The sequence below is a fragment of the Linderina pennispora genome, assembly GCF_002104995.1.
Source record: "Linderina pennispora strain ATCC 12442 chromosome Unknown DL89scaffold_118, whole genome shotgun sequence".
NCBI classification, from domain to species: Eukaryota; Fungi; Kickxellomycota; class Kickxellomycetes; order Kickxellales; family Kickxellaceae; genus Linderina; species Linderina pennispora.
The window spans coordinates 7,890-30,199 of NW_024468366.1; the positions used below are offsets into that span (position 1 = coordinate 7,890).

Here is a 22,310-nt window from a genome sequence, read left to right on the forward strand (position 1 = left end):
GGTTTGGGGCCGTTCATCAGGTGTCTGTTGCAATGCTGCCAGCGCTAGCACGCTACATTGATGGCCAGCTCGGGTTCAGGCTCGTCAACCTCGTTGGACTTCAAGCCCTCTTTCAAGCCAGTGGCACTCCTCTTTCCCTGCAAGCAACCGGATCCCTACTGCACCTGTGTCTGCTTGCTGCTGACCTCGATGCACAAGGCTGGCATGATCTGCATAGTGTGGTTCGCAGTGCGCTTTACACCAAGGAGATTGCTTTGAGTCGGCTCGGGCACATTCGTGAGCTTACCATCGACGACTTTTGGGCCCTGCCCGAGCGGCTCCGCCTACAGACAGCACACCAAGAGTTCAAATACGACCAGAACGAGACCCTCTTTATCTTTCGAGCCATCGTCCGGATGATGTGGCGTCCATACCTCCCACTCCTCGCTGTGCAGTCGCTCTTCCGTATCTCTGAAGTCATGCAGTCGGTCATATTTACGAAAGCACTCCAATGTATGGAGGAATCGTCGAATCGCGCATGGTACTGGCCATATCTGTATTTACTTACCACCCTAGTGCTTCAGCTGGTCAACACACAGTCTAGTCGCATCAGCCAGCTATTAGCAGAAGAGGCACATCGCGCATCAAGAGCAGTCGTATTTGAACTAGTTCGGGTACCGCTTGTTACAGCCGGGAAGCACGGTGAGACGTCATTTTATTTGACATGGTTGGTGGATGACCTGATCAGACAGCTCGAATTTATAGTCCTCGAAGTACCTTCCATTGCTACCGCTACATTTACTCTCTGGCTGACTTACCAGGCAATCGGCGGGATTTCTTTTATACCCATTGCAGTTACCCTCGTTCTATCCTTGCTGACCTGGGCAATTGGGCAGCTTCAGCAGTGGTGTGGTCGTCCATACTACGGAGGGTGGATTGAACAAGTGGACTCTTCCGAAATCTACAGGAACATCAAGATGATCAAGTTCAATAGCTGGGAACAGAGGTATCTTGATCCGGCTCTCGCTACCAACAGGGATTCAGATAGGCTAGGCAGTAGTGCAATCTCCAAGAGGTATCGCCGCGTGGCATACCTGGCTCTGAAAGTGATTGTGAACGTTAACGACATCCTGCAAAGTATTTCGAGCCAACTGGCAGTTTTCTTCACTGTGCAGCTGCACATTCAGAGCGGCAGGACACTGTCCAGCATGGAGTTGCTGCAGGTCGCAGACCAGATATCGCAGACGAACAATAATATGGAAAGCGTCATATCCGAGCTCAGATCATTGTCCGGGGCGATTACCACAAACATCCAGATAGAAGGGTGCCTAAGGACCGAGCCCACAAACGGTGTTCCAGTACATCCAGCGACTTCAGCGGTAGGTTCGTCAATCGAGATGAAGGATTGCACATTCACGTATCAGTCACTTGAGTCTACAGTGAAGGAGAAGAACGTGCTGGAGCGCGTATCGCTCAAAATCGGCAGCGGTGAGCTTGTGTCAGTCAAGGGCAGTGTCGCATCTGGCAAGACAGCCCTGCTGCATGCGATGTGCGGAGAAGTGAGGATGCGATCCGGAGCTGCATCGGTTTGTGGCAGGATCGGGTATCTGGAGCAGTCGCCGTATATCATGAACAGCACGCTGCGTGACAACGTTCTGTTTGGCCATGACTTTGATGAAGCGTTTTACTGGCGTGTCATGAAGGCCTGCGCACTAATGGAGGACATCGAGCAGTGGCCGGATCGCGACATGACATTAATCGGCGAGCGCGGCATCAACATTTCGGGCGGACAGAAGGCTCGGCTGGCGCTTGCTCGTGCAGTGTATACTCGGGCTGATATATACATCCTGGACGATCCGCTCTCTGCGGTTGATGCACAGGTCAAGCGCCATCTGATAGACCATGTCTTGCTAAACACTGGGTTGCTCGGCAACAAGTTACGTGTGGTGTCGATGAACTCTAACCACTTGGACGCATTTGCCGACCAGAGCATCACTGTCGATGAGGGTCAGATCACCGTAGAGATCCAGGAGCACCCGAGAGTGCACACAATTGCAGAGCAGTCGGAGCCAGATCAGAACCCCGAGCCTGAGGATGACACTATGTCTGTGAGCTCAGTGAGCACGCTGATCAGCAATGGCAGCGCGCCTTTGGTGACAGACAATGCTCAAGACACGCAACCTGCCAAAACTGACGACGCGAGGAAGAATATCAACTGGGGGAACTTGAAGTATGTCGTGGATACTCTTGGGCTGCCTGTCCTTGCACTGCTTCTTTTTTCGGCCGTGTTTTACCCGATTGTCGACCATATCGCGGAAGGGTACAAGCTCGATGCGTTGAATGAGAACAGCAAGTCTGTCGATTCGGAGGCTATCAACACATATCTCTGGGTGCAGGTGCTTTCTGCCTCTGTAGATAATTTCGTGAGGAAGGTGGAGGCTTGGATTTGGCATTTGCTAGTTGATACCCACGTGAAGGGTCGTGTTGTTGGAATGTTTGCGCGTAGTTTGATTTACGCGCCGATATCACTCTTCGACAGCACTAACAAGCACGAAATCGATTTTGTGTTACGGACATGCAAAAACAACATCGCAGGGGCTATTCCTTCGTTGACGAAGAATTGTATTTCCGTTCTCCTGGAGGTATCGCTGTCAGTCTACCGGGTCAGTTACAAGGCGCCTCTACTATTGGTTATTGCCCCTGCGATGGTATTTGTGATGAGCTACGCTGCCAAACTGGTCGGGCCTGCTATAAGCTCACTGCTCAATGTCATGGAATCTATCACTATCGGTATATCGTCTATTGAAGACGTCATTAGCGATAGTACCAGGACGATTCGCATACATGGCGTTGAGGGGCATTTCACAGGGCTCTATGCTGACAGGACTGATGAGCACATTCGCCTGGAACGGCCAAACAGCTACTTGAGATCTCTTTCGACAACAATTGAGAGAGTCATTGACGTTGCTACAAGTGCTGCTACCACCTTTGTATTGGTTGTGCAGTCGCAGTTCACTGACTATAAACTAACATCGAGTGAGCTCAAGGCGCTTGAGTCACTAGTCAGTAACATGACTTCAGACTTGTCAAATCTGGTAGCGCTTCGCACATACTTAGCCGACATGCTCGAGAAGGTTAGCAAACTACGCGCATTTGCCAATACCGACCCTGAGAAAGCATGGGAGGAGGACGGCTTACAGGCGCCGCCAAGCTGGCCCTCACATGGCGAAATCGAGTTCCGTAACTACAGCATGCGCTACACACCGGATCACGACCTAGCACTGAAGGACATCTCGTTCACGATCAAGAGCGGCGAGCGCATTGGCATCGTGGGCCGCACCGGTGCAGGAAAATCCTCGCTGACACGCGCACTGTTCCGGCTGGTTGAAGGCGAAGGCGGGTCGATTCTGATCGACGGCATCGATATCGCGACTCTGCGTGCTGACAGTCTGCGTCCGAATATTACAATCATCCCGCAGGATTCGACCCTCTTCGATGATTCTGTCAGGGCAAACCTTGACCCGCTGAAGCAGTTTTCGATTGAGGACATGTGGGCTGCGCTTATCAAGGCAAATATGGACGGCGTGATCAACTCCAAGAATATGCACGACAAAAATGCGGATGATAACGATGATAGCGACTGGTACATTGGGGAGACGAAGTGGCAGAGAGAGAAGCGGCGCAAGTCTAACTGGCTTATGCGCACATTCTTGTGGCTTTGCCTTGAAAAGAAGCCATCACCCAAGGATTCTTCAGCTCTTGACGACTGGGGACTATCCTACTGGGTTGGCGGTGAGGCGCTGACTTCAGGACAGCGACAGCTTTTCAGTCTGGCCCGTGCACTGATGCGCAAACGCAAGATCCTGGTTCTTGACGAGGCAACGGCAGACGTTGACCTCAAGACAGACAGGATTATGCACGACGTCATCCACAAGGAGTTTGCCGGCTGTACGGTCCTGACCATCGCGCATCGCCTTGAAACTGTCATGAACAGCGACCGCATCATCGTCATGGATCATGGTAGCGTCGCTGAGTTCGACACCCCTGCAAATCTTCTGGCCAAGGGCGGGCTGTTTGCTGAGCTAGTCAAGTCCAACAACTTTGGCGATGTATATAATTAATTAGAAATCAGCAACACAGACTATCTATGCTGCATATCTAGAATGTATCTCATAGGACTACTTGAATGTCTTGAGCCCCGAAGCTCTCGCAGCATCAGCGCTGGGAGCCTCTTAGCATGCTTCCATCCATGTCAGAGATATGGAGGTTTTCCATTCCCACATCCAGTATATAGGCATCGAACTCTTCAGCAAATGATCTCATACTCGAAAAGAGAAGGTGAAAAATCTTGCTGAGCATCGACGACAGCACGCAAAGTCGAGATCTCTGGGCAGCGTCTGGTACTGGCCACGCAAGCGATCGCCGGCGGCCAGCAGCCGGAACTGCTTCAAGTCAACAATGTAGAGGGCTGAGATGTGGTACGTTTTGTCCTTCAGATGGTCCTTCCACCAGCCTTGCTTCCAGGAGCGGTACCCTTCGATCTCCTTGCGGTCATCGCAGAGCAACAATAGCTGAGAGAATAATCGCTGTTGGCCATAATACCTGCAAAGCGGATTTAAGGATGCCCACAAGAGATGCCGGGTCAGAAATTGCTGTTTCTTGACCCTCGCTTTATGGTACTTCACACTAATACTAGCAATGGACGCTGTCATAGACGTTTTGCGCGCTGACCCATACAAGGGGGTCTTAAGCCCAGCGGCGCTGCGCAACTTTAGCATCACCAAGCAGTTCCGCGATAACCGCAGCACAATCATGTCCTTGGATTTCGACAGCAAAGGCACACGTTTAATAACAACCAGCAAGGACGAGAGCCTGCATATATATGACACAGATGCGGGCGTGCGGCGACAGGTTTTGTATAGCAAAAAATACGGCTGCAATTTAGCCCGATTCACAAGGCACGCGGGCAGTATCGTGTACGCGTCGACAAAGGTCAACGACGAGATCCGGTACATGTCATTGGAGACGAACCAGTATATTCGCTACTTTGCGGGCCATGCATCAAACGTCATCAGCATGTCTCTGTGCAGCACAAACAGTCTCGTGTCGGGCGACGTCGACGGATGCGTGTATCTGTGGGACTTGAATGTCCCAAAGCCCGTTGGCTCACTAAACGTGCAGGCACGTGCAGTGGTGGATTGCGACGGGCACGGGCTCACTGTGGCTGCTGTTAACGGGGAGTCGGGCGAGCTCAGCTTGTTTGACGTACGACAGCTGGGAAAGGGTGCATTTGGTTCGGCCCGACTGGACATATATGGACAGCAAATCGACAGCCTGCAGGTTATGCCGCCATCAGGCGACCGGCTAATAGTGACTATGGACGATGGCTCACATAGCATTGTCGATGCCTTCTCACTGCGGCCAATGTTGCGTCTCAATGCACCTCGGTCTAGTGCAAAGCAGCCGGTGCAGCAAAGGTGCACTGTGACGCCAGATGGCAATGCGGTGATTGCTGGGTGTGCCGACGGCAGTATTGTGATGTGGGAGATAGCAGGGATGGAGGAGCGCGGTGGGTCGGCGGATGTTTCGTGCGTGTGGGGCGGGCTTCATGATGACGGCGCTGTCAATGTGTGTGCTTTCAACCCACATTTAATGATGTGTGCGACTGCTTCAGAATCGCTAGCGTTCTGGACGGTCAGGTGATTGAGCTAGTGATTTCGCATAACCATGCAAACCAGCATTGAAGCTATATACTCTACATGGTGCTTTTTCTTCAATTTTCTTTTTTGGCGCAAATTATTCTAATTCATATTATCCGTTTCTCTATTCAACACGAGCAAGTACGGCTTATAAGCAAGAGAACCATGGCAGGCGGATCATCAAACAAGCTGGCACTTCCAGGCCAGAACGCATCAGCAAGCACAGAAAAAGGCAAAACCAAGGAGTCGCCGGCATCCAAGGCCGCCAAGGATCCTGCACCAAGCAGCGGGATTGTGCTCAGCCCAGCAATGGTCGAGCAAATGCATGCAATTATCCAAAACCACACTGCGCTGAAGAAAGAAGCGGACAACAACGTGCCGTTCACCAGCCATATGATCGGGCTTATTGAGATTCCAGCCGAGTTCCGCAGCAATATCGCCGACAGCTCGGCAGCCACATCATACATCAACAGCGAGAACGGAAAGGTGCGCGCGCATCTGCAGGCAATCAAACCGATTCGTGATGCTACCAACGATCCCGATGCGAAGCGCCGGCTGACCCAGGAGGTGGAGAACATGGAAGCGCACATTTCGAAGGTGAACAACTTTATGCGGATGTCGTTCCAGGCAGCCATGTCTGGAAACAACACACCGGGGCTGAGGGTTGCGCTGGGCCAGAATGACCAGTCGCAGCGGCCGGGGTCAAGTAGCGAGACTCCAGCAAAATCAGTGGCCAACAAGCCATTGAAGCCAGCCACTAGCGCAACCGCTCCTGCCAGCACACCGACACTCGTGGCGCGGTCTTCTGCGGCTCCGTCACCGGCGCCCGTGGCTCCATCGCCGGCAGTTGTACCTCAGAATCCGAATACAACGCACGTGCCACTGTCGAGTGCGCTGGCACATGTTGCGACCCAGAGCATGCGGCAGGCAGGGCCGGTGGATCTGGATGGCGGGTCGCGGATTCTGTCGAAGCGCAAGATCCAGGAGTTGGTGGGCGAGATTGACCCGACCGAGCGGCTGGAGCCGGAGGTTGAGGATATTCTGTGCGATATTGCGGATGAGTTCATTGAGTCTGTAACGGCGTTTGCGTGCCAGCTGGCCAAACACCGCAAGGCTGATACACTGGAGGCCAAGGACCTGCAGCTGCATCTGGAGCGTAACTGGAACATCCGCATTCCTGGATTTGCTGCCGAGGAGATCCGGTCGGTGCGCAAGACAACGGTTCCGAGCAACCACCAGGAGCGACTGAACGCGATTACCAACACAAAGAATCTGGCAAAGTTTAACTGAATACAAATTTCGAAAGCCGCTATTTGGCCTTCCGAGCGATCCGGCGGACCTCAGTAACGCCGGTGCGCTTGGACCGAGTAGTTCGCGAACCGCTTGACGAGTTGCGCATGGCGTGGACCAGCTCAGCTACTTCAGCATTGCCATTGAGCATCTGTGCTGTGAGCCAGACGCTGTCGGGCGCCTTGGAGATCCAAGGCACAGAGTCGGCCATGGGTGCACGCAACCTCCTGGACTGGCGCTTCGGCTTGTCCATGGCCTCACCGATGGTCTCGGTGTCACGCGGCGGCGGCAGGTCATGTGCTGGCTCCATTGGCAGCTCCAGCGGGACCGGGTCCGTCTTGGCCAGCGCTTCGAGCTCCTTCGCACTGGGCAAGGGCATGGGCTGTGACAGGACACTGGGTTCTGCTGTGCTGTCTTTTGGAGTGTCTAGCTGGCCGCCGTTGGTCATATCCAGAATCTCGCTGATTCCAAGGCTCGTTCCTGGCGGGATGGGCGTTGGGTTGGTAGGCGTGATGCACTCCATATCGACTTCTTTGCGCAGCACATGGTCAACGTCGATTGCCGAGAAGAACGCAACACTCTGCGGCAAGTCCTCAATGCCTAGCCGGTAGCTGAACAGGCAACGCACCCACAGATTCGCAATCTGCAGTGCTAGTGCTGCTCTGGCCTTGTCCCGATCGGCCACCAGATACCGGATCTCGTCGTGCACTGAGATCATGAATCGCATGTCAATTGAATGGCGACGTGCCAAGTATGACACGGCAACTAGCAGCAGGTGCAGGTAGTCGACGCCGGAGCTCTGCACAACCCAGTTGACCCGCGAAGTCATGAACCGGTCACCGGTGACCTCCTTGCGCAGGGCGTCAGTGATACCACAGCCCAGCACGGGCGTGCGTGGGTCATCCGACGTTGCAATGGATTCAAGCGCATTGAACATGTAGCTCTCGGTACCGCCATGCCAGAACGGCGTTCCAAAATACGCCTTGTTGCGCATACTTGTTCCCTTCGTGGCAGCATACAGCTGGTCAGCCTTCTGGCGAGCGACCTCCTCGGTCATATCCGGGTTGAACTGCAGCAGCAACGATGTCGCATACTTTACGCCTGCACCGTAGATTCGCCCGTAGTTGAAGACCTTGGCGCTTCCACGGCCAATGCCCAGGATCCGTGCTGTGTTTGAATGCAGGTCAGTGCCAGCGGCCTTGGTCCCCTGCAGTGTCATCCACCCGAACGCCGTGCCGCCGTGCATGCGGAACTGCGAGTCGCCGATGAGCGCCGAGATCCACAGCTCCTCTGAATCGACATCGGCACCTACAAAGCTGTATCCGGGTGGACTGCGGATCATTGATTTGAGCTCGGACCCGATCCGGTTCTTCTTGGCGTTGCTCGCCGTCATCCACGTCGACTCGACACCACGCCTGGTAATCGTGCCCATGGCCACGACCATCGGCAGGATCACGCCTAGAGTGTTGTCGGGGGTGCTGGGCAGGCCAAGCTGCAGAGGCTGGGAGGTGAGCGCATCCTGGGCGTCGTTGTCCCAGGTGACAAACTGCGACTTGATGCGCTCGCGCGCTGATGTCCAGTACGAACTCATTGCATTCATCTCCATTGCCTCCTTGGCCATGGCATAGGTTGAGGTCAGTGTGCCGTCGTCAATTGCGGTCTGGTAGCCTTTAGCCAGTGGGTTGCCGCAGTTTGCTGATTCGCCGTCCTTGTGCGGCACCTTGAAATACACAAACTTGCCATTGTCTGTGGCAGGAATCGGCTCGTAGTTTTCGTTCTCGGGGTCCACTGGAAACTCCAGGGGCCGCATGTTGATGAATGCTGGCAGGTCCAGATGTGACTCTGCCGAGCTTGGATACTGCAGTTCGAGCATACACGCATCGTAGTGGTCCTGTGGCACACGGAAAGTCCATCCATGCATGGCCGAATGGTACAGTGGATGCCCGATCCATTTGAGCTTCAGCAAATACGGAGCAACGCGGGACCGGACCGTCACATGCACGCGCTTTTCTTTGCGGTCCCAGATCTCGCGGTACCACTTTGGGTATCCCGGCAGCACTTGCTTTGTATACGGCCGTGGCTCGCCGTTTTTTGCATACGATCCGTCTTTCTTAAACTTTGGCTTTGTGTACTTTTGCGGTTCGACGGTCCAGTCCAAATTCTTGAGCCACGGGTCCTGCATCGGGTCCTTGACCGCCAGTGCCTCCTCGGCCAGGTTGCGAAGCTTCTCCTCGACCTCGGTCGACACCTGCTCAAACAGCCTCTCTGACCTTTGCACGTACTCTGTCCACGACTTGTCTACAGGCAAGTACCCCTCCGACATCATCAGCATGCCAGCGAACGACACCGGGTGCGGGCATTTCTTCAGAAACGCCGGGAAGACCTTCAGGAACACGCGCAGCGTGATCTCGACGTCGCATGCACAGTAGTCCATCAGATCGTTGAACTGGCTGCGGATCTCTGCCAAGGTCCCGTCGACAAACACATTGCGGCGCCCCTTATCCATTGTAATTCCGCAGTAGTGCAATGCGACTTCCTTCAGGCTGTTGAGCGAGCTGACGTCAAAGAACTTGCCCGTGTCGGCATTCAGCTTCAGAAACTCCTCGTCCTGCTCCCTCTTCGCCTTTGAATACTTGACCCAGTGTAGCCGCTGCTGGTTGCATAGGCCGCCTGACGACACATGAAGAGACATGGTGTCCAGAAATGCTGTGGGTGGGCGCTTGATCTGGCGCTCCTCCTGGATGCGCGCCCGGTCGTATCCGATATTGTGTCCTATGACGATCCGTGGGGTTTGGTTCGCGGGATCTTGGATCGGGATCAGATGGCGCGGGTGCGGCGACTCACCCGTCAGGTACGGCGACACCCACCCGTACCATGCGTTCTCTGACACTGCCGTGGCCAGCACCGAGTATGGCGACTCTGGCACCAGCACCTCGACATCAAACACCAGGCACTCATCGCCAGCATCAGGACAGGCCACCCTCCTCACTGACCCATCCCTGCCGTACCGCGTCCATCCGCTCTGAAACACCCACTGGCCGGGCAGCGGCCGCTCGGGCGCTTTGGGCCCGCCAGATTCGACAAAACTCCTGGCAATGCCGAGATACGGCTCTGCGACAAGCTTGCCGATATGCCGGAAATGAGTGTCAATGTCGTTGCCGATGAGGGCCGGCGGCGAAAAGTCGACCATGGCCACGGGCTCGGTCTCTTTGCCGTAGATGCTTTGTGACTTTAGGTGGTCGACTGCGATCTTGATCTGCTCGGTTGTCGCCGCTGCGTACTTTTGCCGAGGAAACACGCCCTGTCGGAGCTTCGCCGCCAGCATTGGGATGTCCAGCTCGCTGTGCCGTGTGCTGACCCATCGCCGGAGGCGCCGTGTGTGTCGGAGCGTGGGCCGTAGCCGGAGTAGCTGTGACATTGAGAAATGCGAATTTGTGTGGAGCAAAGGAAAAAAAAAAAAGGTGCTATGATTATTGCCATCACGATTTTAAATCAGACACGCGTGCCCGCTGATGGCTGCTCCAGTCCCCCGCTTTTTCGCTTCCCGTTTGACTTTCTTTTTTTTTATTTATCTAGTTTTAATTTCTTCACACTTCAGTTTACACAGAATGAGCGCGGCTCTTGAACTTCTCGGCGAAATCAGACAGTCCTCGGAGCGCCGTCCGTTTGAGGTCCTGAAGCTTGCCGAGCCCCTCTTGAACAAGGGCACCATCAGACAGGCCGGAGATGAGAGTACGTAGTTTATATTTCCAAAATGCGCGGGCGCACAGCGAGATGAGGCAACTGCAACTAATCACAACTCTAGTCTGGCTGGTGTACGAGCAGGTGTTCCTGGCCGCCCTGGACGAAGGCCAGTTTGATCTGGCCAAGAGCATCCTGGACCAGCTCTACAGGCAGTTCCCGGGCTCGCAGCGCGTCAAGCGCCTGTACGGGCTGATCAACGAGGCCCTGAGCCACCCCGAGGAGGCCCAGCAGCTGTACAAGGAGATGCTGGCTGCCGACGAAACCAACGTGCTGGCGGCGAAGCGGCAGATCGCCATGCTCAAGGCGTCGGGCGACCACGCGCTGGCCATCGGCGAGCTCAACACGTACCTGGACACGCACTCGAACGACTTTGAGGCATGGCTTGAGCTTGCCCACCTGTACCTTGGGCAGCACATGTATGCGCAGGCTGCGTTCTGCCTCGAGGAGGTGATTCTGCAGCAGCCAGCCAACCACTATTTCCATCTAAAGTACGCCGAGCTGCTATACTCGATGGGCAGCCTGGACAAGGCGCTCAAGGAGTTTCTGCGCGTCACTGAGCTCTCGACCGACAACATCAGGGGGTTCTATGGCGTGAAGCTGTGCGCTGATCGGATTATCGGGGTCAACGCGGCCAGCAAGGGGAAGAAGCCGGCGAGTCTGAAGGTCGAGGGCGCGCCTCAGGGCCCGATGCTGGAGAGGCTAGCGCAGCTCGCCACTGAGCGTCTGGCGGCGGTCTACTCGAAGGCGCCCGAGGCGTGCAAAAAGACCAACGAGGAGTGGCTCAAGGCATAAGCATCGCTTCACCTTTACACAAGACGACCCATGATGCGCACATCTCTACCATTTAAGACTGCAAGAGCGAGGTTATAAATAACGGGTCGACATGCTCAGCTGTTGGCCAATTAGCCGTAGATTGGCCTTGTTGTACAGCATGTAAACCGTGTGCTGGTCGGCCCAATATCAATGAAAACTGCGCTTCCTTCCCGCTACGTGACAAATGACATCCTCTGCTCGGACTGCGTGCTGAGTTCGGCTGGCACGTCCACCGCTTGGTGGTGGGCGTCCTACTGCTAGCTGTACATGTAACTGAAATAATGTAATCTGGAAACGAGGGCGGAAAAGATAAAGAAAGAAAGGAGTATTTTGGAAAGAGAGATATTTTAGGGGGGGTTGCTTTACACGCCAGAGGTTGTGGCAGAATCAGAATGCTGGCTGTCGGGCGGTGACGGCACAGTCGCCGCCAGCAGCTTCGCCTCGCCATGGCTGCACGACTCATCGCCGTGCCTGTTCGCGGTGTTGACAGTCAGTGTGCTAGTCGTGTACGAAATGGATGTGACCGACCGCTTGGGAAAAAAATCGGGCGCCGAGTCTGTTGACGCAGCCCTGGTGCTGCTGACATCATGGGCCACGGTCTGCTTCAGGCCGTACGGGATCTCCGGCACACGGCCATGCGCCTTGATGAAGGTCCAGTTGCGGATGTTGTGCTCCAGCTGCTCTGGCATAAACTGCAGCTCGGGCACAAGGTCCGCCACCGCCTGGAACAGCGGCCGCCCGCAGCCCTCGTAGAACGCAATCTGCGACGCGGGCACATTGTCGGTGTCCACCACGATGCTGCGTGGCAGGCCGAGCGACTCCTCAATGTCGCCCTGCAGTGTCACCTCGCGGTTCAGCCGCTTCGTCCACCGCTGCGAGACGTCGAATGGCCGGACGATGTTGCTGATATCCGCGCACTTCAGGATGCTGGCCGCCAGCTGACACCGCTCGGCCTCGTGCTGCTGCGCTGTCAGTGGCAGATTGGAGCCCGAGTGGAAGCGCTCGTGCTGCGCCTTGCATTTCCCAATGAATTCAAAGTGCCGCGCCATGTCGGTGGCCAGGATCGCGTGGACCGCCACTCGCCGCAGCTCCTCGTAGTCAAAGCTGGTGCTGCCCGCGTCGGCATGGCGGGCAATGAAGTCGGTGAAGTAGTACGACATGATCATCGAGAAGCACGCCGCGTGGAAGTTCTCCAGCACCGACTGGTCGTTGTACACCTCCGCCAGCTGCGTGCGTGCCCGCACCATAAACGCATTGTTCAGGCCCGGGTGGCCCAGGTCGTGGCACAGCGAGGCCACAATCAGCGCCAGGGCATCCACCGGTCGCAGGATGCTGCGTATCGGGAACGACGTCTCCGCCGGGGTCCGCAGGGACGCCCGCCTGAACCCCGACTTGTTGAACAGCCCCAGCGAATGCAGCATGTAGAATGTGCACTGTGTGACGTCGATTGCGTGGTGGAAGTTGTGGTACGGGTTGTCGTAGTACGCCGTCTCCAGAATCGCCACGAACCGCTGCACCCGCGGCACCCGCAGCTCCAGCTCCACGCACGCCGCCGCATCCATGATCATCACAACTGCGCTGTCGAGCAGGTCGCGCCTGGACATCTCCCACGGGTTGAATGACCACTCCAGGAGCTGCGCCCGAAGCAGCTGCGCCCTTGCGCTCTCCATAAAGCCCGACTCGGCGCCATCTGCGCCCAGGTACTCGCTGTCGACCACCACGTCTCCAAACACATCCCCGTCAGGCGGTGCTGTCGCACCAATCGACGGGATAAACTGCCGGATAAAGTCCTCCTCGAATGCTGCATTCCGCCCGTCTGCAGTGCTTGCTCCGTTGAACGCGTCGGTGCGTATCCGCCGCTGGAAGATCTTCTGCTGCGGCGCCTCCAGGACGCTGTCCTGCGAGCCGTGAATAGGCTGCTGTGGGCACGAGAACACATTCAGCCACAGGCTGTGCACTGTCTGTGCGGATACCGGCTTGATCAGGTAATTGAGTGCTCCCATGCTCGCCACCTGCCGCATAAAGCCCGGGTCCCGTGACGTGCTCATGGCTACTGTTGGCCGGGGCGTCGTGGGACAGCAGAACGAGTTGCGTCGCCGTTGCATGTCGAATCCGGATGCCGGCGGGGTGTGCGGTTGTGTTGTCGTATCGGAAGCCGCCATCGTGTGCAGGGATGTGGTCATGGTACAGATACAGAGCAATAATTAATTGCGCAATATGAGGAAGAAGGGAGCAGGTAGTTAGCTTCAGGCTGTTTGCGGCGAGTAAAATACAGAGTATATAGAACAGGTGGGGTGGTGTCAGGAGAGAGAAAAGGAGCGAAAAGGGCCGTCGGTAGAGCAATAAAACGGCAGCGGCGGGCAGAAAGAAAGTAACAAGGCCGCCGGCGGTGGTGGCAGCGGGCGGCGGTGCTCTGACACTAACGGGTGCTGCCATGCCCCCTTCACTGAGAGGCCTCCGTGTCTCCCCAAGTGGGAAATTCTGGCCAGTGAGAAGCACGCATAGACGAGGGAAAATGGCGGGGGGTGGGTTGGTGGGCCACAAAAGGGCTTGAAAAAGCTGCGTGTGCATACAGGGATTGTCCGCTGCCATGGCTGCTGCAGTTTCTGCATTATTGCTCAGACAGCTTTTGCAAGGCCGATTTGCCCGCTCGAAAATGCGGGTGCTGAGGCGCGTAGAAGAGCCGCATAGAGCGAGCGTTTGGCGTGTCGAGGGCGCGGAGCAGGTTTGCCGCCTCTCCAAGCGACAGAGCAGAAACCACCTGATTAGCATGCAAAAGGGCATTGGGCCCACCGCAAAAAGGGAAAATCCAGAGTGGCGGGCCAGACTATTGGCCAGCTTGCCTGGCGAATAAAAGCGAGATTTGCAGCCCCTCACAAAACCCACCATTTCAGAATGCAACTGAGAAGCTATGTGTGAAGCTGCTTTTCGAGCCACAAGCCCGACAAAAGGACGGATTGCCACAACACGACATTCCCAACCCACCCCCATCGTGTGTGCTGGAACTGACGCGTTTGGGTGTCATGCGCAAGACGCCATATTTGGGCACAGGGACACGACATCCATTGGGCAGGCCACTCCCATGGGAGACGGTGGTGGTGTGACACCCACCAGCAGCCCCGGGACCCCCGTGCTGCAGCACATGTCCCGCTGCAGGCGCAAGCAAAAAGATGTGTCCATGGGAAGCCCGGCATGCGACAACAATGCCCCCGTGGCCTGACCGCTCGTCCCGCCACACACTATATCTGCGAATTCTTACCTATGGGAGCCACGTTCCGGAACACGCCAATCGCCGCATAATGCGCAATGACACGCAGGAGTGCCAGGCCATACGGTCCTTCTGCGTCCGAGCCGCACTGCTTCCCGTCCTCGGGGCTCGCCGGCGGCGTATAGATCGGGCCTTGCCGGCTACTGCGATCAAACGTATCGTCCACATCGATTAGCACGATGATGGTGCGCTGCCCCGTGTTGTTGAAGATCCACCGCAGCGCCGTGTCCCCAGACAGAACCGCCACGACTACAGATACCCGGTTTTAGCACAACCCCCGCTCTTTGCCCTCCCACGGCCACCGCATCTTGTTTCCTTTGTCGTCATTGTTACCTTGGCTGTATATTTCAAGCAGTTCCTGCACGAAAACAACGTCGTCCCGTGCCGGCCCCGTGCGGAGGCGCGGACTGCCCTCATTTGTCGTAGTGTGATACACGCCTTTGAGAAACCGCCTGTCAACAATAAGCACAGTGCAACTCTTTGGCGACATCTGACCCTCCATGCCTGCTGCCGTCGCCACACTATCTGCACTCTCGCCGATGCATCCAGCCATTTACCTCTTGGAATAAATAAATAATGTGACGCAAATAAACTGTGCTGCGCGATCTCGTTTACTAGGAGCTGGGCCCACCAAACTGGAACAACTGCCAATGCTCAGGCATACAGAGAAATAAGAATAGTGAGCGTATCGAATAAGCTTTTTAGGCTAACTGGGCATGCAAGAAAAAAGGGGCCGGTTTTGGTGAAGGGCAGTAAACGGTACTTTTTGCGCGGCCCTCCAAATAAAAGCAGTGTTTCTGGATAGCGCTGCTACTTTTAAGCTCGCTGGCTCCTCCGAAATAACAAAAGGGCGCTTCAAATAACTGAAAGACACGGGTTCCAAGAAAAATGCTCCAAAAAAGCAAGGGCCCGGGAAGGAAGAAAATGGAAAGGATATGAAAAAGCAGAGAGAGAAGGAAAGGAAAAGAGGGACGGCACAGGAAATAAGGCGTTTTCTGGGCCCTCGTTTTTGTCTCTGGGCGAAACAGGAAAACGAGCCACACCGATTTTTTGTGATTCGCGCACACCTGCCGAGGCAGGACACCCTGAGCAAGATAGGGACGCCAATGGCTGTAAACAAACGGCCGCCTTCCTCTGCCCCTTTTTCGGGGTGGACGGACCAGGACGGAGTCAATAAAAACGGAGCGCAGTCACCAGTCGGTGGAACCCCGCACACGTCCCGGCAAACAGTGGATATAAAGGAATTCATATCAAATACAGGCTGGTTTATGAAGTCGGCGTCAGGCAGTGCAGGCATTTGGAAGTGGTGGCTCCTGCTCGCTTGTGTGCAAATGCACAATGCATGCTGAAATTTTGCGCTGCGTCTGCCTGGTGCATGGGGCGCAGGAAATATTATCGGGCAGCACCATCCACTAGCGCGCAATCAGCGCTGCTTGGTTCACACGCTTCGCTCTCCATAAAAATGGCCATCGCGCCCACTGCTTCTTAATTCGGAGATGCGGGGAGGGACAGGAGTGGCCACAGCCGACCCAAGCGCATGGGCTTGCGATCTATTTCTACACACTGCTTCTGTACTCTTGTCTATTTTCTCCTCCGCCTTCCAAAACTCTAGCACCCCCCGTCCACCTTTGCTTGCCTCCGACAACCCGCCGCCGATAATATATCCGTGCTCCTGGCCGCCAAAAGAAAGCAGGATGCAGCGAGATTCGTTTTCCGACGAAAAGAGCCCGATTGTTCGCCCGCCACAGACGCAGCGGCCCAAGCCGGCCCGGCGGTTCTCCGCGGTCTATTTTGCCCTCATATACCTGTACACGCTTGCCTATGGGCTGCTGACAAGCGTGCCGCTCCTCGACCGCCTCTTGCAGTACCTTCCAAACCCGCACTCCTTGGTCGGCGACGAATACCAGCCGATTACCACTCGGATACCGTCGGCCAGCACGCCCCTTGGCCGCCAGCCGCGTCGCACAACCTCGCCCCTCGCCCACACAATCGACGAGGTGCCCGAGCCCTCGCAGAGCACACCACTCCGGCGTCGTGCATCCTCCGGCTCCACGTCTATGGCCCTGGATGACTCGCTGGCGGTGGTGAAGCGTGCAAACCGCCACTCAATGCCAGCGGTGCCAAGCACGCCGCCCTCGTCGATAACGCGCAACTTCAAGAAGAAAACATTGGTGCTGGATCTGGACGAGACCCTGATCCACTCGTCGCCGCAGGGGTCGTACCGGGCGCACCACCGGATCGAGGTCGTGATCGACAAGGTGGCATGTCTGTATTATGTGTACAAGCGCCCGCACGTCGACTACTTTCTGCGCAAAGTCAGTGAGTGGTACAAGGTCGTGGTGTTTACTGCATCCCTGGCAGAGTATGCGGACCCGGTTATCGACCTGCTCGATGCACAAAGAAAGTACATCTCGGGCCGGTTCTTCCGCGAGTCGTGTATCCCGCACGACACCAGCTATGCCAAGGACCTGACAGCCGTCGACCCGGATCTCTCCCAGATCGTGCTGATTGACAACTCGCCACTGTCGTACTTTATCAACCAGACAAACGGCATCCCGATCCAGCCCTGGGTCAACAGCGACCCAAAGGACGAGGCACTGCTGGATCTGCTGCCGCTCTTGGACGCACTGCGCTTCACCGATGATGTGCGCTCCATCCTGTCGCTGCGAATCGTCTAGCTGCACGTCGGCTCTCTTAATCCTTTATTCAGAACGTCGTCAATTGATACGATTTGTGGCCCTTCTTGAGCAGGTAGTTTTGGTTGTTGAGCTTGTCGATGACATCCTGGAAGTTGTTGAAGCGCAGCCCCATCTCTATCAACTGCACTGTGTTAGCATGGCTGTCACCTGGCATCTCACGCTGCAGCGGTCCACAGGCACTACTTACTTGTCGCAATGTCCAGCAACATCGAGTACGTGAACATGTTGTTGTATGTCTCCTCACTGACGCTCTGCAGCCGATGAACAAATCTATGTCGCGAAAAGACACGGCAGCACAGGTTGCCAAAAAGAACACTGTGAACACGAGATTAGCGCCTCATTCAGCTTCAATGTGGAAAGTCTCTCATTAACCACTGCATACGCAAATCCCTCGAGCGACCTGTAGGTGGCCCATGAGATGGACGTCACAATCGCCCATGCATGTGCTCTTGCTCTGTATATCACCACCCTGCCCTCTTGCGCGGACGTCGGTTGCTGATCCAATCTGCGAGCGCAGGCCCATATGACCAACTATTCCCAAAGGCACATATCACCCCGTGCCAAGCCGCCCCTCCCGGACCCCCTGTGGCTGCCTGGGCTGCAACATGGACGCAGCATGTGCCTGAGATGCCAACAATGCAGCCCGGATTTTCTGGCGGACAACAAAACCACCACTTGTCCATTTGTCCAGTTCGGCGACAATCAATATACAGGCTATACACAGGCTCATTCCCTGCCAACAGCAGTGATGCACTTACCGCTTGATGTCGCTTGTGCGGCTTACCCCCGTACCCATCTGCGACCGCCCAAAGTCGAACAGCCCATCCTCGTCCTCATACGTCTGGAACAGACTGCACCGCATGATTTCAACCACATTCTCGGCGTCCGATGCCGTCACCGTCTCGCGCAGCTCTGCGCGCGCGCGCGCCTCAGCCAACCGCACCAGGGCCTCCAGCTGCCGGGTCGTAATCGGTGTCGAGTCAACTGCCCGGTGGTTTGCACGGAGTTCCAGGTAAAAGCTCTGCAGCTTTGCCTTTGCCTCCTGCGACAACCTATTTGAAGCTTGGACTGTCAGCAGCCGATTTGCTTCGCATACCACTCATTTCCTGCCTGTTTTTGTTTTCCACTTACCGAGGCTGCACGTACTTGCGTGCATACGCAACGTACTTGCGCAATAGCGGCGGCGGGATCATATCGAGCTTCTCCCCTGGCTTCAGTCGCAGCCACTTCTCCAACCCGCCAGCGCTGGCCATTGTGCCCTCACACTGCTGCGTTGTGTCTTCGTGCAATGGAAACCGTGCCTCCTTCGCCGTGCTGCTGCCTGAGTGAAGCGCCATTACGTGCTCCGACAAGAACCGGTCCATGTCGGCATCCGGCCGGTCCAGCAGAATGAATATCAGGTCAAACCGCGACAAAAGCGCACCATTGATCTTGAGGTTCTCGGCCACAGTTTTGGCCTTATTGTAGTGGCCGCCGGCGGGATTCGCCGCTGCAATGACACTGGCGCGCGCCGGTAGGCTGCACACAAGCCCGCCCTTGGCAATGCTAATCGACTGCTGCTCCATGGCCTCGAGCAGCGAGCTGTGCTCGGAGCTGACCTTGTCAAACTCGTCGATGGCACAGCACCCCATGTCGCTGAGCACCAATGCACCAGCCTCTAAGGCAAAGTCGCCTGACCCTGCCTCCTTAACCAGTGTCACTGTCAGGCCACTGCTAGAAATTCCGCTTGTACCACACACGTACACGCCACGCGGGGCGATCTGTCCCACAGCAGTCAGCATTTGAGACTTACCCAACCCCGGGTCACCGACCACAAGCACATGCGAGTCACTGCGGATCCGCAAGCTGCCCTTCTCGGTGTCGGACCGGGTACGTGCGCCAAATAGCGCCAGCATGATCCCTGCCTTCACCACCTCGTGTCCAAAGATCCCGGGGCTGAATGAGTTGATGAGCAGCCGGAACAGCGCTGGCTGCTGGTGGATATCGCGAATCATCTCCAAGTCCCTGTGTGAAAAATGGATCCCATCTTTGGTCGTCATATCGTCGGTGCCAGGCACCTGTGCGCCTGCTGAGGCTCCGCCGTCCCCCTCTGCCGGCCCATTCCCGCCAACCTTGTTGATGGCTACAGCATCTAGATACAGAATATAGAGCGAGTTCGGCTTGCCGCGGCCCCTGCCTTCGTCTGACTGCAGCACCTTGACGATTCCCGTGCAGTTGACCACATCGCCAGGCACCACGCTGTCGACCAGATCATTAAGCAACTCAGCCTCAATACTGCGTGGAACCCGGCCGGGATCCTTCGGGTCGTCACTAATCTTTTCCTGGATTCCGAATCTGCTGCCAATCGACTGTGCGCGTCCCTGGGCTCACACCCCGGTTCAGATCAAACATCTTACTCTTGCATCCCTGAGCGTAGCACTTTACTGGCATCTCGTACTTGCCATCCACGATCTTGACAATCTGCGCAGTCCCACACCGTGCACAATTGAACTCAGCCTGTACTAGCAGCGGCTTTACCGGCGTCGTGCGCACCACAGTACCGCGCACAGTGACCAACTTGCCGACGTACCCCGATTTAAGCGACTTCATATGTGTCAGCGGCTCGTGATGCAGCAGCTGGATATGTAGTTTGTGGTCTCCAAGTATATGCTCGGCCTCACCGCCATACTCTTTGCTGAGCACGAAACACACAGCGAGCCCAAGGCAACACAAAAGATACTCGGGCTCGTTGCGGATCCGCTGCGCAAAGTCTTCCACAGGGTTGTCTGCCACCAGTGTCTGATAGTCAAACATGCACGATGCGTTGGTCTGCATGCTGAAGCAGCCGGCATTTGTCTGAGATAGGTTGCAAATTTGGTTATATCATCGATATATTCTTGGGTGCTGCCTCGACATCCTGGCGTGGAAAATATAATGACCAGTACCGCTCGAGGTTCCGCCGCAGCACCCGGTCGTCAGAGCTGCTGTTTGTCCACGGCCGCTTGTTGCTGTTAAACGAGCTTTGTTCATCATATAGACATAAGTGCAATGTGGATAATGATATTTTGCCTCTAGCAGCAATGTGTCTTCCAGAATATAAGCATGTCTAGATAATTGGTGATTTGTGGGTGTGATGATGTATCCGCAGCCATCATTCTGATATTCTTGCCATTATGACGCTGCAACTTTCGCACAGTTGCTAGATGAAATATGCAATTAACGCATTATCTAACTATTTACTTCGATAGACTATTTATTACTCTTTGCCAGCCTTCGCACGGGCTGCATTGGCAGAGTCCGTTAGCTGCATGCGCTCCATCTGACCGGGGATGGATCCAAACCGCCCGGTTTCCATGTCCTCAAACGCCTGGTACAGCTCGTCCCTGGTGTTCATGACGAATGGGCCGTAGCGGGCAACCTTCTCGCCGATCGGGTGCCGGCCAGGACCAGAACGCGCGCCTCCTCCGACCCAGCAGCCTCAAAGTCAATCGGCTGCCCGTCGGTTTTGATGACAGCCATCTGGCCTTCCTTCACCTCTGCCTTCTCGTTGCCAACCAGGATCGGCTCCGTGTGGAAGTTGTACACCATTGCGTCCATGCCGCTCGGGAGATCCAGCGCGTACGCCCAGTGGTGCGCAGGTCCAGGAAGAATATCTGCGTGCGCGTGTCAATGTTGGCTGTGACATCTTCAACCTTGCCTGCAATGACCTTGATCCGTGTCTTTTCGTCGCTGGAGGTGAACGTGGGGATGTTCTCGGGCGGAACGTCCTGGTAGCGAGGCGCCGTCATCTTGTACTTGGCAGGCAGATTGACCCAGATCTGGAAGGAGTGCATAACACCGCCTTCCTTGAGCATCTTCTCGGTCGGCATCTCGCTGTGGATGATGCCGGATGCTGCGCTCATCCACTGAACCCACCCGGGCTTGAGAATTCCGTGGTTGCCGTGGCTGTCACGGTGCTCAATCTCGCCCTCCAGCACGTACGAAATGGTCTCCTGGCCACGGTGTGGGTGATCGGGGCACCGACAGCCTCGCCGGGTCCATACTTTGTCGGGCCGAGATGGTCGAGCATCAGGAACGGGTCAACCATGTCCAGGCTGCCGGACGGTACTGGGCGGCGCACGATAAAGCCGCCGCCTTCGCGCTGGCGGTGTGCAGTGATGATTCGCGAGACCTGCTTAGTGATTTTTGTAGTGGTGGACATTTGTGCTGTTGTTGGTGTTGTTGGTGTTGTTGGTGTTGTTGTGTTGTTGCTGTAGAAATACAAGGGATGTGTAGAAGATCTGGGAGTGGCTGAAAAGCTGGGAGACCAAGAACCGGCAGTGCCAAAATCAGCGCTTTTTATGCAGATCGGGCCAGTGTGGTGATTATTAAGGATTTGGTGGCCGATTTGTCATTCGGCTGGGGCTTTAGTCACGCATCCTGAACCAGCGTGACTGGCTGGCGCTCCAGGACAACTGCGTTAGTAACGGACATCGCATTACTAAACTGCCACTGCTCGCTCTCGTAACGAGGCACAAGCAGCACAAAGCGATATTCCTCACCAGACCCGTCTGCTTACGGTGCTTAGCCACCAGTCCTGTACTGGGCCATCGGCAGCATCGAGTGTCCTCTAGACCGGGCACTGGAGGTGGTTTGGAGTGGGATGCCTATGACCCGATTCCTTTGGCCTGCCTGTTCTCTGCCGACAGCCCACAAGCTCCCACGCTTGCCGACATGCAAACTGCTCGCATTGATGTACCCCCCAGCGATGGCTGGTTCAACAAAAAAACAGGTGCAAAGCGAGACTCGTCCAGAAGCCTGCCGCGTCTGAGTGCTGGCTATCCCGGCGCCAAGGACCGG

General features: G+C 55.8%; 3 protein-coding genes across 3 annotated transcripts; 1 reads left to right on the top strand and 2 right to left on the bottom strand.

The window, feature by feature from the left end:
• Positions 1–1,466: 1,466 nt before the first annotated feature.
• DL89DRAFT_212426 (P-loop containing nucleoside triphosphate hydrolase protein) lies at positions 1,467–1,889 on the top strand (the record flags this gene model as incomplete). Its single annotated transcript, XM_040884220.1, has 1 exon — positions 1,467–1,889. A coding segment is annotated over one exon (423 nt), but the record flags the coding sequence as incomplete, so codon positions are not given.
• A 13,189-nt stretch (positions 1,890–15,078) lies between these two features.
• On the bottom strand, positions 15,079–16,190 carry DL89DRAFT_42916 (uncharacterized protein). The gene has a single exon (XM_040891650.1). The coding sequence runs from the start codon at positions 16,088–16,090 to the stop codon at positions 15,500–15,502; it is 591 nt and encodes a 196-aa protein (XP_040739187.1). The 5' UTR covers positions 16,091–16,190; the 3' UTR covers positions 15,079–15,499.
• Positions 16,191–20,555: 4,365 nt separating this feature from the next.
• DL89DRAFT_272646 (RmlC-like cupin) lies at positions 20,556–21,375 on the bottom strand (the record flags this gene model as incomplete). Its single annotated transcript, XM_040889001.1, has 3 exons — positions 20,556–20,892; positions 20,919–21,007; positions 21,094–21,375. Coding segments are annotated over 3 exons (536 nt in total), but the record flags the coding sequence as incomplete, so codon positions are not given.
• Positions 21,376–22,310: the final 935 nt, after the last annotated feature.